The following is an 18,744-nucleotide window of genomic DNA, read 5'->3' as shown; positions in this document are numbered from 1 at the left end:
TCATCAACTGATTATTAATGTTTTACTGATGAACCAAACACATAAATAAAGCATAAATATGGATGGCCCATTTACTATTACTGGCCTGTAACTGCAATCAGGATTGGCAGATATTATTAACATATGATGTGCACTTTGTCACAAGCTAATAAATCAATTGCCATTATGTGATTTAACAAATTACCAAGGCCAGTTTGACTCTTTCTGGAAATTAAAAAAAATGAATTTAACTATGCTAAGTGGTCAGCTGTCAGCGTCCCTAGCTTTTCTGGACATAAAAGCAAGAGCCTTTTAGAAGGCAGACTATCCTTACAGTATTGCAGGTCTAGCTAAGGCATTTAAATGACAGGTATTAGCAGAAGGTTTAATCTCCTGAGCTTTCAATTGCAATTTTCAAATCAAGGAGCTTGAGATAGTTCAGAGAAAACTACAGTAGGGTCAATTGTTCCTTTTTTTAATATTTATCCACACTGAATCTCTGCTTCATCCACCAGTTGCAAAATAATTCCTGTTTACTGAAAAGTGGCTTTACAGAATGATCATTTCAAGCATACAGGCTATTCATTTTATAGCCAATTTTTCATCCCCATGTATCTCTTCTGAATGTGAATGAGAGCTGGGCTTTGGAAGATTAAAGTTCTCAGTAAAACTTTCTTCTTGGAGCTCAACTCCATTCCTTTAAGATTAAATTCCATCTATATTTCCCTTTTTCTTATCCCCAGGCTTCCCAGGGTGCATCTAGAATCACTGTGGCAGAACCGGTCCCACTCTATGATTTGGTGTTCCAATTTGCGGCTATAAATCAAATTCAATGGAATGAACAGTAGAAGCCCTGAAGTACCAGTAGGATTCAGAGAGACAGAATTTTAAGAGCCTGAGGGGGGCTGTATAGTATCAACTGCTCTTGTGGCAGTTTTTGTTTAATACTGAAATTGTAGAGTAAGATTGGTAGACGCATTTCAATTTTTTCCTGTAACTTCTTTGAGTCCTAATTTGGCACATGAAGGGATTGTATCTATTTAATGTTCATTTTGGAACTATATCTCTTTACAGTCTATCCAGACCTCAGCAGGCTTTCAGCACTTCTTATTTAAGAGGAAGATAGACATCTCTCAAGGGGATGAGACATGCACCAGAGACTGGTCAGTCAAGTCATAGATATATGGAGAGGCGATTGCAGAATCTTTGAGACTAAGAAATGTCTTCTTGGGATTGACAGTGTTTGAATGGACAGAGTTCCTAAGGTGGGGATTCACATGACCCTGGAGATGTAGCAACTAAAGGAAGTGGTGGTATAACCAGAACTTCTGGACATATCTCTCAGAAAGAAAAGGAACAAACATTCTTGGTTGAAGAAAACTGAATGATTTATAATTTCGTTTCAGTGGGGCTAAAATTTTTTTTACACTTAAAATATCATTTTGGAGTTTCCAAGATGTTAGTAATTGATAAAGTTGACTATTATTTATACTCACTTATTTAAAGAACAGGAGTCTTTTTCTTTTTCAAATGTGTAAATTCCTATCCTGATAATAGTTTGTGTTTTTGAATAATCATATATAAGACAGTCAGAGGGGACCATGAGATGGGAAGATACTGGTTCTTTTCATTTTCTCCATGGTTTTTAGGAAGATTTGAGTAGCTATGATATGAATAGAGTAATACTGGATAATCTCAGTCCAAAAGGTTCCTTCAAGCCTTTAATATTTCTTCACAGAATCCCAGAGTTAAAAGGGACCTTAGAGGTCTTTAGTACAGCTCTGTCTGTTGGGAAGTGCTTCCTTACCTCAAATTCAAATCTGCCTCTCTTCATTTCCTACCTAATGTACTAGTCCTAGGATCAAGCAGAATAAGGTTTAATCTCTCCTCCACATGTCAGTCAAATATCTGAAGATATTAAGCCTCAAGAACACAGTGATGTTTGTGTCAGACTTAGAGTGAAGACTCATCTCTGTGAGCTTAAATCTGTTTCAAACACTAACTAGCTGCGTGACCCTGAGCAGGTCATTCACCCTATTTTTGCTTCAGTGTCATCATCTGTAAAATGCACTGGAGAAATAAATGGCAAACCACTCCAGAATCTTTGCCAAAGGGGTGAGTCAGATAAGAGTGTAAAATGACTAAACTGAATCTTAACTTTCTTCAACTGATTTTCATATAGCATGATTTCCAGTCTCTTTATCATTCTAATTATCTGCCTTTGAGTCTACCAGGACTTCCTGCAAGGAGTCCTTCCTACAAGGGTCCTTCCTACAAGGAGGGGTAGAGAATTGAACAAAGTGCTTCATGCTTATTCTGATAAACATGAAGTACTGGTCTGGGCCACCATACCTTTTGCCTTTTTGACTACCATGTCATACTTTAAACTGATAGTGAATTAAACTTGCCCTTTGCTAAAATCATTTGATGTTTCTCACTTTTCTCTAGAAGTGCTGCCACCATCATCCTGTAATTACCCAATTGGTTTTTGGAATCCAAGTCTAGGACTTTTCATTTTGTCCTATACAATTTTATCTTAATAGATTTGTCTCATTTTTATTACATGTCAATATTTCTTGAAAGATCCAGATCCTGCCATCCAGTGAAACAAAAATATAAAATAAACTTCTCCTTCAAGGTCAAAATACTAATATAAATCATCCCTCTCAACATTGTAGGATGGAAAGAAGATCTAGGTTTAGATTGACTTTAAGATAACTTTGCTTTATATGAAAGAGACCCTGGATCTAAGCTATAGACAACTGCTGAACATGCATAATTATTGTGTAAACTATCATTTCATCAACTTAGTTTGACAATGGAAATTCACAAAATAAAAGAGCCACTTTACAGTTGATATATTGCAATATTATGACCTATATGATGTGAATGAAGAATCTATCTGAATCAATTTACTTAACTTTTGCATGTCCCATTCAGGTGATTAAAAATACATATTATATAAGTTTGTTTTGAGGTAAACAAACACCACAAACCTCAAGTGAGCATCCTTTGGTCACACCAACATAATCAGGACTACTGAGTATATTATATGGTGTTCGTGAAATTTCAATATCCTTGAGGCATCCAGCGTATTTCTTCAAGTTTACTTCAGGCCTTTCAAAATAAAAAAATAATAGCAATGACAGTTTGACACATAATTGAATGAGTCTTGTGGTTACAGAGCAAGCTATATGAAGCAAAAAGCACAGCTGCAGACACACATATGCAGACATGTGCACACATGAACATAGCATATTTTGTTTTTCAGAATCTACTGAATTTATAAACAAATATACATGTGACCATCCACTGCAAAAGTCTATGAGCAAATTTCTCTTTGTAATGCCATCTTCATATAATATGCAAATGGAAAACACAACCATGAATCAGGCATAATCTAAGGTCCTACTCTGTGCTCAGTTCTTTGCTATGAAACAAGTAAATAGACTCCCTCCCCACCTCTAGGCAGCATACAACTTTGAAGACTGAATAAACCCAATGATAAGGAAAAAAAATCTCTGTAAAGAAATATTTGCTAAAAGATTCAAAGTCTTTTGATTCTGGAAACTTCAATTAAAAATGAAATACTTTTCTCTTTCATATCTTTTTCTTCCTAATCAAAGGACAGAATAAAATTAGATTCTTCTTGAAAGCTCCCAATTCTAACAAAAGTCAGTACATTTATTCATCCTTGATAACTTTTTTTGTAAAGGTTTGCAGGTTAACTTTAAAGTCCTTAGTCTAGATTAAAGCAATAACACATTCCAAAAGAAATGACACTTCATTTTTTCACTCATTATAAGACTGATAAAAAAAGAATTTACCATAGCATACACAAAATGTTTCTTTTATTCCTTCTCTCCCATCTTTTTTTTTTCCTTGCAGCGGCTTATTCCTTTTGCCTTTAAATGTAGCAATTTTGTCCATTAAGTCTGATAGTATGTCACTGCTGTGACCTGAAGTTACTTTAGTGAGCCTCCACTGTCTATAGAGGCAAATGATTACTCAATGTGTGTTTATGAACTGTTTGTTATCATTTGCAAGAACTCTCTGATCAGTATTAACAAATGGGACTACATTATTTTTAATGGAAACCTACTTGTTACCAACAACAAGTTAGCTAGCTAGTACATATTTTATTTAAGCATTTAGAGACTCTAAGAAGCTGAGAGATGGAAGGAATCCTTAGAGATGGCCTGGTTCATTCTTCTTTTTCACTTTATTGATTGGCAAACTGAGACCCATAAAGGAGGTGACTTGCGATGGGTCACATAATGAGCAAGTTGTGATTAAAGTTCATATCTTATAATTCTAGTTCAATGTCCCTCCATTATATTTACATTTTGGACCAGTGGAAAAATTGCCCCAGGACATGATGATAGGGAATACAAACCAGATGCTGGAAGAATTAATTGGGGGACAGAATCTTGTTCTAGTCTTACTCTCTCTCCATGGATACGATTGAGTATTTCTGATAATGTTTTTTCTGATCTTAAGATCCTTTGTGTTAACTCACTGAGTTCTTTAGGAAGTAAAGACTTAGCTTTCTGGTGATTACTTCTTTATTTTTGAACCCTTAAAACAACTTGTGTAGTTTTTAAAACTAAAGGAAACTCCTGTATCTCCTGGGCTTTTATATATTCATTTCCAAAATGAAAGGAAAGATTGACTCATCAAGTTCTTAGAACTACTGTGAACTAATTAGCCCTCTTTTCATAGATTCTTTTTTTTTTTAGGTTTTTGCAAGGCAAATGGAGTTAAGTGGCTTGCCCAAGGCCACACAGCTAGGTAATTATTAAGTGTCTGAGACCTGAGACCGGATTTGAACCCAGGTACTCCTGACTCCAAGGCTGGTGCTTTATCCACTACCCCACCTAGCTGCCCCCCAATAGATTCTTTTATAAAAATGTAAATAACACTTTAAAACCATAATCATTCCACTGGCTCCATAAGGTGGAAGACAAGTCCTTCCATATTGACAAGGGGAAAATACATGAAGATAAAGCTCCAATTTTTACTCTGCTCAGGGACACATTTACAAAGCAGCACAAGTTCATCCTTGAATATTTTTATTAGCATATATTTTTACTACAAACCAGTCTTTACATTTCAGCAAGCACAGCACCCTCAAGCAATTTAGCCAATGGTCACATTACACGATAAAACACCTGGTTCACTAAAATTTTCTGTTTTCCTTTCTATTGTACTATCATTTTTGGGTCCCAATTCCTTTTATTATTTCTCTAGTTGAACATATTCTTTTGTTTGTTTGTTTGTTTAGGTTTGTACAAGGCAATGGGGTTAGGTGGCTTGCCCAAGGCCATACAGCTAGATAATTATTAAGTGCCCAAGGCTGGATTTGAACTCAGGTACTCCTGACTCCAGAGCCTGTGCTCTATCCACTGTGCCACCTCTAGCCTCCCCTGAATATATTCTTCATAGAGAATTTGATTCTCTATCTCTTGCTCAGAAATTTGGCAATCAGTCTACTGAAACTGGACCAAAAAATGTCAATTTTACTCCTAACCATAGTGATTCAGACTCTTGGATCCCTTTGGGTTTGACCAGCCTCCATAGAAACCTGCACTATAATTCTTGACTAGAGAAAAGAAACAATGACTGGGAAGTTTGGGGACCTTACCTTAGGTTTCTTTGTTGTAAAGTACATTAAACTGAGAAAACATCTGTTACTGTAGTTTCCCTTATACATATATTCCTTTCAGCCAGCTCCAGAACTAATTCCAAACAAACACAGCAATGCATCAACAGCTGTGCAGAGAAACTTTGGAGGGCTGTGGTTCTGCAAAAAGCAACACTGCAATGCTAAGCGCTGGGAGAGCAGGTTGGGCTATTTAGCAGAGAGCATGGTTCTTGGAGAACAAGGGCATGGGTTTGATCCATGTGTAGGCCAGTTCACTTTACTCTGGTTCATGGCCATAGGTTATACCCATGAATGGTGGATCAGAGTGTGTTCATTACCACTCTTAGAAAACCATTGTAAAGCTCATGTCCTACAGATGGGGGATCTATGTAAAGGAAAGATAGCATGAAAAAAGTTTCAAAAAGAACCACTTGTTTATAAAATGTGCCCAAGATAATAGCTGGCAACAGCATCACTATGCTTTCTGCACTGCTGCTTTCTCTAAAAAGCTGTGCTTATTCAACCCATGCACTTGAAGGAGGCATGCATAAATAGAAATTTTACCTGGCTTTCATACTATGATAAGGGGAAAAAAGAAAGAGAACATTTACTCATAAATGCATTCCATATAGGGGACAAGAAAACAGCTTTATTAATCTGTGAATAATGAATAGATACTGATCAAAAAGGAAAATAAGTACAAAACCTACTAGTGAACAGAAAAATAAATATCCCCCTCCCCATCACATCCCATAGGTATTTTGTAGGAATGATAGTATTACTTTTCATTACCATTTGCTCTAAAAATTTATGCCTGAATTTAGTTGTTTATTTTTAATCATACTAATCAGTAATTTTAAAGTGTTTTTTATATTGGGAGCACCTTTAATAGTCTAATGAATAATAATAGCAAGCATTTATATAGAACTTTAAAGTTTATAAAGTGCTTTACACGTAATATCTTATTTCATTCTCACAACCCTGTATGAAAAGTGCTGTGATTTTGCAGATGGGAGAACTACGTTTGAGAGCGGTCACATGACTTACCTTGGGTCACATAGCTAGGCAAGATTAGAAATCAGGTCTTCCCTGACTGAATTAGCACCTTGTGATGCACCCTGGTGAGCCTATGGATTCTTTTTCAGAATATTGTTTGTAAATGCATAAGGTGAATATGTAGGATTGCTTTTAAAGGAAACCAATTACATGGAAATATAGTGTTTTTAAAGTTTCCCCAACCCTAGGTTAAGAACTTTTGATCTAAAGAGTGATTGCAGATGGTAATATCCCATAAATATTATCTTTTCAAGAAGTCCAAGGTTATCAATACCTACAAATACTATGTACCATCAGGTGTATGTTGTACTATATCACATCACTGAGATCATGACAACAGACAAATTATGTGTCTGTAAATTTTTGACTCTTGAACAATCACAATTGTATGTCTAAAGGCTATTTTGAAATAATGTGACAAGCGATAAATTCATAATTATAAAGTGCTGCACACTATGAAAACAGTGGTTTTTTAAACTAGAAAATACACACAAGGAGTGTAGTTTTACAAAGACCTATTCTCTCTCAACTTCTGAAAAGCTGGACTTCCTCACTATGGAGCTACCTCAGATAAACACATGTATTTGGGTTACATTTCATTCATTCTTGATAGAATGTAGTTATAGAACTTGTGACATAATTTTTATAGTCTTGATGAAATGATAGGAATCCTCAGGTGGTAGGAAAATTACAGCAGGTTGATAATTTCACTAATTATTATTTAAATATATTTGAATTCCAATTATTTTTCTTATGAGACACATTAATAATTCATTATAACACGTTGCTAGTTAACAGGATACCAATACAATACACTATGATCATTATACTTGTCTATACTTAACCATGACAAAGTAGTAGTTTCAAGGATATTTCAAGGACAAATTCAAGGACAATTCGAGCTCCTACAGTGTAAAATATGAATAACTTGGAAGTAGAAATCATGTGTGTATTTGTATATGTGTACATGTATGCATTAGTTCCAAGTTTCATGTTATTTTCATATAGTTTGAAAATTATCACCATCTCCACAGGTCTCAATTAAATTGTTTCTGTTATCAAAATGTGATCTTTTATTATAAAGGGTTGGATGGGGGTCTCTAGCATCCACGATAAAAGCTGTGATCATGAAGGTTCCTGTTAAGGATTTCATTTAATTCTATTACTTTTATCTCCATTCAATTCAAGTATTTTATGAGTACCAATAGTATTTTATAGATTTACCACTTATATATTCTTCAGGAATATTGCAAATGCATTCAACTACATAAGAAATATATTTTGCAATTTTTCTGGGTCATGAAATATCTATTAAACAAAAGCATTTTCAGCTAAAAAAAACTTCCTAATTGCAGTGACATACAAAACGACAGAAAAATTATTGACATGAAGACAAGAAAAATCATAGTGGTCTGAGTAGAACTAATAAGGGAGCTCCAATGTAGCATTATGCTGCTATTGAGTGTCAGAAATATATACTGTACCCATAGAATAATGAACAATTTTCAGAACATTGAACAATTTCTAGTTAGTGTGTTATTATAGCCAATGAATGTGAAAAGAGAATAACAGCAATGATAATGCCCTAAATTTTAATCAAGGGGAGAATTCTTTTCATCAGATGAATTTAGTGAAACAAGTCAACAAAAATATCAAATGTATCCATTGGCTTCTGAGGTCTCACATTGGATTAGTATGCATTATGGTTTCTGATGATCTTCAAAAATCCAAAGATATAAAAAGAGACAAGATATTTCTAAGTCAGTAACTGATAAATAACTGTAATTAAAATGCAAAGTTCAATCAAACTTAAAAGCTACCTATGAAAACTCATCTTTAGCTTTGAACTTGAACAAAAGAATGCTTCCTTACACTTTTGAGTGACATTACCTAAGGTTTCTCAGGGTTGGCAAGCCACCAAAATATATCTTGTCATCTGCTTTCAAGTCAAGGCCAAAGTTATTTCCTGAAGATGTTGTTGCTATGTTTTCCTCTTGGTTAGTATCAATGTCTACAATAGAGACATTGGCTGGAAGAGATGGAAAAAAAAATTTAATAACAAGCATGAATCATAGAAAATTTCCCCTCTACTACCTCTTGGGAAAATCACATTCATACTTTACAGCAGCTTTCCCAATTTGCTATATTATTACAGTCATTAGCCAAACAAATAACAATATTCTTCAAGAAGAGGTAATGTGGTTGAATGGATAAAGAGACTTGGAGACAAGAATCCTTGAACTTGGATTCAAGTTCTATTTCTGACACAAGTGAACTGTGAGAACATGGGCAAATCACTTTATCTCTCAAACTCTCAGGAAAGTCTTTAAGACTGTCAATTGAATAGTACTTGCTGTCAGTCTGTATTGTGAAGAGAATTTGATAGGAGCATAAATTTTAAAATGGTTGTTGATTCCAACCTCATCATTTTGTAAATGAAGAAACTGTGCCTAAGAAAGTATAAGTGGTACTCAGCCTCACAAAGATAATAACAGTGTAAATGCAGGACTTTAACTCAGGCCCTTTCTGAACTGTGTCAGAAAAAGCATAGTCCCAGTTTCTCCCTCTCTAGAAAAACAACAGACAAAAAATTCCTCCACAAATTTGGTTAATGTTTCATCATTGTGTAGCAATGACCTTGATTCTTTTTTTAAATGTTTTTTTGCAAAGCAGTGGGGTTAAATGACTTGCCCAAGATCACACAGGACTTGAACTCAGGTTCTCCTGACTCCAGGGCTGGTACTCTATCCACTGCACCACTTAGCTGCCCAAATGACCTTGATTCTTGAAAGTTATGGGTGACAGAGGAGTACAAGTTTTCCATGCTATTTTGCTATTGTCATCTGACATTTGCTAAACAATAAACTAAGAGTAGTTCACTATTAGAGCGATGGTCCCCAGAAGTAGCTTTTCTTGGACTATCAGAACTCAGAACAGTTTACTAATACCTAGGGATTGCAGTCTGCATTAGTGGAAAAAGTAGCTATTTGATCTTGAAATATTTCAGTCTAATAAATATAGACATCCATTCCTGGTAGAGTATGATAGAACTGCCTCTCAGGACACTGTTCTATAAGCAGAAAGATATAATAAATAGAGGGGATTTTGATGATGTTGATGATGATGAGAATGATGGAAAAATGACTTATTTAGTATTGTACAGCTTATATAGCTTTTTCTAATAGTATGTCATTTGAGATTTTTCATTTGAAGTTCAAAGATCCTTTAGGCTATAACTTAGTCTATGATTTATGTATCTTTGTTTGGAATATAGTAAATATATTGTCCTTTAAGGAATTTCTTTAACCTAGGTTCAACAACGAGGCATTTCTTGAATTTCCCAGGAAAAACCCCAAGTGTAACAATCTCTGACTTCCAGTCATACTTGAAATAATCACTTAAGAATGGCAGTTAGAAAGAGAATACACCACTCACTTCCACTTCCTACTTCTAATCTCTTGTACCTGGGGCAATGCTTCACCTCTACCTTGTTCTTGTTTCTCATATGGTCCAGGCTGAACCTAAGACAAAAGGGCTGCCAGTGATGAGGAAAGAAGTAATGAAAGCTGCCAAATCCTTCTTGATTTGAACTATTGCCTCGCTCTCTAGTCCCAGTAGGGCATCTCCTTTCTCCTTTCTTTTTTTCTTTTTTCTTTTTTTTTCAAGGCAATGGAGTTAAAGTGACTTGCCCAAGGTCACACAGGTAGATAATTATTATTAAGTGTCTCAGGCCGGATTTGAACTCAGGTACTCCTGACTCCAGGCCGGTGCTCTATCCACCGCGCCACCTAGTCACCCCCATCCCCTTTTTCCTGCTCATTTTCTCACTGCTTCTAGGTCCTGTGATGCTTACTCTTCCTCATAGATTGAACTCTGTGAGAGAATGTTCCCTGTAAATTGGGCCTAGTTTTCCTTTGAGATATAGCTTTGCCATTAGAATATAAATGTTTTTCTTTCTTTCTTCACAGAGAAGGTTCTGAGAGGAAAAAAAGGTAGGTGAGTCAGGGTAGAGAATTCTACTACATCCTTTTTCTCTCTGCTATTTCTCTATTATTAGGAGAAGGGATTAAGTATTCACACAACACCTACTGTCTAATAGGCCCTGTGTTGGCACTTGACAAATAGTATCTCATTTGATCCTTACAACAACCTCACAAATTAAGTGGTATTGATATCACCATTTTACAATTGAGGGGAATTGAGGCAAACAGAATAAGTGATTTGTCTGTGTGCACATAACTGATAAGTATCTGAATTAGATTTGAACTCAGGTCTTCCCAGGCCCAGCACTCTATCCATCACACCACATAGTTACCTGTGATAACTAAGTAACTAAGTAGCAATAAAATTAGTATTGATAAAAATCTTTCCCCCCCTCTCCCAAACTATTGCCTCAAATCACCAAGAGAATTTCTCCAAAAAATACAAAATTCCATGATTATTTCATTTGTAGAAATACTAAAATACAGATTCTACTCATGAATATTTGAACTAAAAGGATGGCATTTTTGTTTAAAAATAATTACTAAATGATAGGAATTTAGGATCATAGAATCAGAGATCAAAGATCTTGGACTGGATCTAGAAGCAGCCTCAGAGTTCAACCCTAAATGTTATGGATAAGGAGCCTGAACCTCGGGAAATTAATTGAATTGCCCAAGGTAGTCAAGTTCTGAATATATCTGTGATTTTTGACTGCTGGAATGGAATTCCTCGTTTTGAATTCAACAAAGTAATGTTGGCATATGGGTTGTTAATGCAATGAGAAATAGCCTCCTTTTATAGAACTTAACTTTTTAAATGGCACTGTTCAAAGAGTACTCTATCAGTAGTTTGGATTTTCAGTCACAGAAGAGAATATTTGTCCCTATCCTTGATTATGTGTATCAATTTAATAATAATAGCTAGAATTTATAAAGTGCTTCAGGGTCTTACAAAATGCTTTACATGTTTTCTCATTTGGCACTTATAGCCCTATGAAGTAACTAGTCTCATTTTTCTAGATGGAGATACTGAGACTAAAAGAGGTGTTGTACAACGTATTGCTTGTATTTTCAGTAGGTGATAGAGGAGGGGGAGGGAGCAATGAATGTTAATAAATAATTTTTTTCTTTAAAGAAAGAGGTAGGAGTGGCTAAGTGTTGTAGTGGATAAAGCACCGGCCCTAGAGTCAGGAAGACCTGAGTTTAAATTTGGTCTCAGACTCTTAATAATTACCAAGCTGTATGGCCTTGGGCAAGTTATTCCCCATTGCCTTGCAAAAACAAGAACAAAAAAAGAGATATGACTTTTCTAGGGTCACACAGTGGGTATTTGAGCTAAGATTTGAACTTGGGTTTTCCTGACTCCAAGTCTAATCCTCTTGTCCACTGTACCATCTAGTTGTCTTTCATTCTAAAACCAAACAGCAGTGGCAAGAACCTATTCAAAACCAAATTATTATGTTGGATGGAAAGTTTTGACCAAGGTAAAGGGAGGGCTTCATCCCAACCTTTATAAAAGTTACCCTTATGCATTCCTCTTCTTCCCCCACTAGTGCCTCTGCAGAATAAAGATAAGCAAGTTACAGTGCATAGCATGAAGACACTGGAGTCAGAAAGATCTGAGTTCAAATTTGACCTCAGTCATTTACTAGTTGGGTGATCTTGGACAAGTCACTTAATTGTTTACCTTAGTTCATCAATTGTTATAAAATGAGCTGGAGGAGGAAATGGCAAACCACTCCAGTGATCTTGGCCAGGAATACTCCAAATGGGATCATGGAGAGTTGGGTATGATAAAAACAACAACAAGGTATCGATATAAATTTTTAGTGTTGATGAAAGCAAAGAGCATATGTAGGTCTTAATTAACCTATAGAATCAGTGAATATTAGAACTGGAGGGGACCTTAGAAGTCAATGATTCATAGGATTCTTGGATCATAGATCTAGAAATGAAAGAAATCTCAGAGGCAATTTATTCCAACTCCTTCATATTGCAGATAAGGAAACTAAGATTCAGGAAAATTATGTGATTTGCTCAAAGTCAAATTTTGTTATTTTAAAAATGAAGAAAAAGAGTCCCAAGAAGAGTCTTGCTAAATTAATCAGATAGGAATTAGAGCCTAAGCCTCTTGACTTTGAGTCCTGTAATCATTGTATCCCTTCAGATTTCATGGAATCAGTCAGTCAATCTATAAGCATTTCTGTGCTTACTAAGTCACCAGGCATTATATTATTCACTGATCATAAAAACAAACTAATAAATAAAAAACCCAATAGTACTTGCTCTGAAGGAGTTCATATTTTAATAGGAGAAATAACATTAAAAATTTATATTATAAAATATATAGTATAAATGTAATCCCAGGGAATCTAAGTGGAGCAGTGGATAGAATAATGAACTTAATATAGAATATGTACAAACTGTTGGTATCATTCAAAGCTTTTCTTGAGATCTATTCTCTTTTCATTCTCTACTGTCTCACTCGGTGATCTCATTAGTTGCCAAAGGTTCAATCATCCCTTCTTTGCAAATATTTCCTAAATTTACAAATCCATTCTTTGTTTCTCTTCTGAGCTTCATTCTGTCATCACCTCTTGGACATCTCAAATCAGATAGTCCACCTTCCCTTTGAGATTACATTAGTTAATTTTTCTGTTGTATCTACCTCTTCATGACCACATTTAGGGTTTTCTGGCAAGGATATTGAAGTGGTTTGACATTTCTTTCTAGCTCATTTTATAGATGAAAAACTGAGGCAAAAATGGTTAAGTATTTTGTCCAGGTTCACACAGCTAGCAATTATTTGAGATCAGTTTTGAACTAATGAAGCTGGGTCTTCTTGAGGATCCAGATGAGGATGAGAAAGAGTAGTCAGGTATATAAGAGAAAATCAAGAAACCTAGAATAGAAGGAATAAGGAGACAAGGACAGGAGAATAAAGTATAGATAGCTTTCTTAAGGAAGTTAGTTGCAAAGAAGAGAAAATATATAGGATATTGGGAATTTTTTTTTAAGGATGAGGGAGATATGGGCTTATTTTGGGGTAGCAGGGAAACAGTTAATATAATGGGAATGATTAAAGATTAGAGAGAGAGATTGTGGAGATGATAGAAAGGGAAATCTGCTAGAGAATAGGGAAGGGAATGGGATCAAGGGGTATGTGTTGAGAGATTAGTTAATTTTTCATGTGAAGCATGGTTTAAGTAGGAGATAGTAGAGGAAGATGTTTTGAGCGATTTGAGAAGAGGAGGAAAGAAGAGGAAACACTCAGTGAATGGATTAATTTTTCTTTTTCTTGGAATGTAAGAGACAAAGTCCTCATCTGAGAAGATGAATGGAGAAAATGCCTTGGGAGACTTGAGAAAAGAGAAAAACATTTGAAATAGCTGTTGTGGTGAATAAGAGAGTGAATTGATTAGAGAGGTGGAGAAGGGTTGCCATGTTGCAGTGAGAGCCCAACGGGGCTTAACTTATATCTGTAGTGAACTTATTCAGCACAATTCCATGATTTGTTTTCCAGCCTTGTACAGTATTACTTTAATAGAAACAAAGATGGTGATCACAGTGGTAAGTAAAGATTGGTATTTGGAAAGATGTGATAATAGGCTTTAGGATAAGGGAGAAAATGTTGAAAAGACAATGGAATTGGAATGAATCACCATGAAGTTGAGCTAAGGAAGGGAGAGCATAACCTGTGCAGAATGATGGTCTAGGAATGAACTGAAGGTAAAGAGATTGAAAGTAACGGCAAAGTTGAAAAACTGGGTTTAGGGTTATAAGTCCAAAAGAAAGTTGGGGGAGATAAAAGATTGTGATAAAGAAATTTTGGGGTTTGTGAATATAGAAACAGAACATGAATGGGTGAATAGTATGTTATATCTGGAAAAAGACTTTGGGGGCAGCTAGATGGCACAGTGGATAGAGCACTGATGCTGGAGTCAGGAGTACCTGGGTTCAAATCTGGCCTCAGACACTTAATAATTACCTAGCTGTGTGACCCTGGGCAAACCACTTAACCCCATTGCCCTGCAAAAAAAAACACCTTAAAAAAAAAGACTTTAGCAATCACCTATCTAGACCAATCACTTCATTCTATAAATGAGGAAACTGAGACTGAGAGAGGTTATATGACTCATTCACAAACAAAGTAAGATACAAAACCATATTTTTAGCATTGCAAATACATTATTCTTTCTCCTATATCCCAATATTTAAAGCAACTCTTTATATATAATCTCTCTCTTTCTCTCTCTCTCTCTCTCTCTCTCTCTCTCTCTCTCTCTATATATATATATATATATATATATATATATTCTTAAATTTTGAAAATTATTTATCTGAGCAATAAAAAGGGGCCTTGATTAAGTCTGGGGCCTAATAAATGGCAGCTTAAATGTTTCTTAGCTTTTTTTCTTATACTGTTTGGTTTGAGATTTTATGGGATTATGTGTTAAAGGGAATTTATTAAACATTTCAGACACAACTGTTTCCTCAGACAATATTAAGACATTTTATCATTTCTTGATAACTTGGATTTTTTAAAAAAGGGGAATAGGGGCCAAGGATCACTGGCTTATTGCCCTGGAAACTCTTCCAAATGGCCCTGGATTCATGAACACTTGCTCTACCGGCTTTCTAGAGAGAGTCTAATCTTGGAACTACCTGGAAAAACATTTTTCAAACCTATTACAGGTTGCAATTTTGTAAGTTGTGAAACAATTTTATGCCTGAGAATTAAGCTCTGAGTTTCAAAAGAAAATGACAGAAGAACCATTTGACACTTCAATCAGTCACATCTAACCCAAACCATCTATAGTAATCTAAGCAGAAGAATTGGCTATATCATGTTTTTATAGAAATTCTGAGAACTGACAATTATGGACACCATCTTCCTTGAGATTAGATGGTGAGTTGTAGTAAATGGGATAATTAAAGTACTTAGGATGCTATCATCATAAAAAACTCACCTTGTTTTTGAATTCTTGACAGGGTGAAGGATTTCCATTTCCCATCATTATGGTTTTGGTTACTGATAACAGAAGCAATGCCCGAACCCAGATCATAGCTGACTTTTATGTGTCCATCAGTAAGTTCTACACTCATAAAATCTTTCTGTTTATAATGCCAAAAATACCAATGATTAGAAAAATATATACATTAAAAAGATAGGCTTTTTCTTTTACAGAGGAATTTGTGACATTTATGGTTTCTTTTTCTGAATTTCTATGCTACATTAGAAAAGAAGTTCTTATGGACAGAATGCACCAATTTATGTGTGTTGAAATATAGGTTCTAAGGATGTAAAATGCTATGATAAAGCTATTACAATAGGTCTTATTGAAAGAAAAGTCTACTTTTATCATAAATGAGGCACTTTGAAGAGAATACCAAGTAAGCCATTAGGCTATCATTTAGTATCCTAGAAGAATAATTATCCAAGTGAGTATTTTGAGAGGTATGTGAATAATTGAACAGACTTCTAGCTTGGAATAGTAGCTTGACTTTGACAAGATTCCAAACCACTATAATCTGTAGTCTGCTATATAAAGGAACAGGTCACATAGCTAGAAAATCACATTAAGTTTATGTCTGAAGTAATAACTACTAAATTAAATAAATTCTTACTATTAGGATTATCCATGACTGAATGCTACATAATAAATCTCTGCTTTTTTGTCTTATTTTATACTAGTTAAAATGACCCATGACATTTATATGTTGTGTATGTGTGAATATATGTGTGATTTTTTTTACCAGGTCTCGGGTAGCAAGGTACATCAGGAGGGCACTTGAAGAAAAAGTCCTGAATTTGAACATGACTGTAGAGATATTGGGGTACCAGCGTATGGGGCGACTGACCAAAGCATAACCTTCTCCATCAAACTGGATAGTACCCTCACTGTCTTCTACCTGTGGACTAGAAAAGGAAAAAAATGATCTGTTAGTTAAAATATTCACCCTGTTAATATAACATACACTTATTGTGAACTCTTGGAGGTCAGGGACCATGTATCATTTATTATATATTTGTACTTAGCATAATGCTTCCCATTTAATAGACATTCAGTAAGGATTTTTTTTGATTAAATAAAAGAATGAATAATATAAATCATGTAAATATTATTTAAAATGGTCTTGATTCAAAGGGAACATTCAACTGGGATGGGACAAAAGAAAGTGAATAGTAAGAAAGAAAAACAAGACATTCATGGAATAGGAACAGTAATAAGCAAAAATATTTATTACATATCTACAGAGTTCATCATACTGTACCAATGACTTCAGTCATTGTATATAAGCTTATTAGTGTGGGTACCTCCTTTACTGGCATAGATTATATCTGCCTTTTTATCCTGTGCAATTTTTGCCCAAGTTTTTTCATAAATCCTCCATGGAGGATCAAGCTGAAATACTGGAAGTCTTCTCCTGGTTAAATGAATATTGTGGTAATACCAATACAGCATTTAGATTGTTCATTGGTTATTTTTCTATCTGTTAACACTTTTAAGTCACACATGTCCATGATATCTTTTACTTTACTTCTTTTTTTAATTAAAGATTTTATTTGTTTTACATTTTTTCTTCCAATCTTACTTCCCTCCCCCCCACCCCCCCAGAAAGCAATTTGTCAGTCTTTACATTGTTTCCATTTACATTACTTCTTAATTGGGTAAGAAATGTTCTAAGGACTACATGCATCTACCTCCCAATTACTCATTTAGTAATAAGAATTTACTAGGTGCCCACTCCAATGGGGACATTGGTTAGGTTCTAGGGGATATAAATAGAAAGAATAAAATAATTTTTATTCAGAAGAAGCTCATATTTGAATGCTAGAGACAACAAGGACATATATATATATATATACATACATATATATATATATATATATATATAAAATAGAATAAATACAAATACAAAGTAGTTCATATGGATACAAAGTATCAAAGAAGTTGATAGGAATGGCACTAGGCCACGGCAGGGATCAAGAATGGCTTCCCATGGAGGATATAGCCTGAGATATGTCCTTAATGGAGGTAAGGGATTCTAATAGTCAAATTAGAAGAGCCAATGTTTTCTAGGAATGGGAGACAACTCATGCTAAGGCATAGCAAGGGGAGTTGGAGTACCCAAGTGGAAGGAACAAAGAGATTAGATTAGTTAGGTCATAGAATGTAGAAGGGAAAGTAATGATCAATAAGACTAGAAAATTTGATTAGGGCAAGAATTTGAAGAACTATAAAAGTTTAACAGAGGAGTTTATATCTGACTTTAGAGACAATAGGAAGCCTCTACAATTTATTTAGTAGGGGATTGACATAAATTTCTGCTTAAGGAAAATAATTTAGCAGTAGTGTCAAGGACAAACTGCAGTGGGGAGAGATTCGGGGCAGGGAGACTAATTTAGACAACTAATTTAGGTAACTGCAATAATCTAGGCAAGAGAGGATGAGAGCTAGACCTAAAGTGATAGATATTTAAATAAGAGAGAAAGGATCAGATGCAAGAGATATTACAGATATTATGGAAGTAATGTGGCAAGTTTAGTAATAGATTTGATATGGGGGATGAGAAAGATTAAGAAATTGAAGATAACATCTTTTGAGGATAACCTGTGAGAATGGAATAATGGTGAAATCTTTAACAAAAATAGCTAAGTTTGGAAAGAAGGTTAGATGGAAAGATAGAAATATAATGTGGAGTCCCTTTTAATGAAAGTCATAATGTGTTTTCCCCTAAATGTAAAAACCATGAAAAATATGAATTTCATAGAAAAGTTACTATTGAGAAAGTCATAAAATAATATAGAGTCCCTATCAATGAAATCCATGAATGATGTAAACCAAGATTAATGTAATCCAAAAGAAAACACAGTAACTGGGGCATATCCAGAGACCAGTCAAGGCCTCAAATGCTTGGGACTTCAGCCCAAACAGCATTGTTATGGTACCCAGGTGTCTGCACCTGAGCCCAGTGCTGAGCAGAGCAATCCCCAAAATATCAGCGAATCCTAACATATAACATAACTCCTCTTCTCTTTTTCTGATTTCTATAATTTTCATGGTCTTTTGGGGGGTG

General features: G+C 35.0%; 1 protein-coding gene across 5 annotated transcripts in view; it reads right to left on the bottom strand.

Moving 5' to 3' along the window:
* LAMA2 (laminin subunit alpha 2) overlaps nt 1–18,744 on the bottom strand; it is an 811,978-nt gene that overhangs the window by 45,091 nt on the left and 748,143 nt on the right. For 3 of the 5 annotated variants that reach the window (XM_074187557.1, XM_074187559.1, XM_074187560.1), the window contains 5 exons: nt 16,420–16,582; nt 15,633–15,777; nt 8,570–8,708; nt 6,188–6,199; nt 2,976–3,096 (listed from right to left, as the gene is read on the bottom strand). In XM_074187557.1, the coding sequence (XP_074043658.1) occupies nt 2,976–3,096; nt 6,188–6,199; nt 8,570–8,708; nt 15,633–15,777; nt 16,420–16,582 (580 nt within the window). The remainder of the gene's footprint in view (nt 1–2,975; nt 3,097–6,187; nt 6,200–8,569; nt 8,709–15,632; nt 15,778–16,419; nt 16,583–18,744) is intronic. The other 2 variants (XM_074187558.1, XM_074187561.1) reach the window with 1 other exon arrangement.

This window comes from Macrotis lagotis, chromosome 5, assembly GCF_037893015.1.
Source record: "Macrotis lagotis isolate mMagLag1 chromosome 5, bilby.v1.9.chrom.fasta, whole genome shotgun sequence".
NCBI classification, from domain to species: Eukaryota; Metazoa; Chordata; class Mammalia; order Peramelemorphia; family Peramelidae; genus Macrotis; species Macrotis lagotis.
This window is presented reverse-complemented; position numbering and strand designations above follow the sequence as displayed.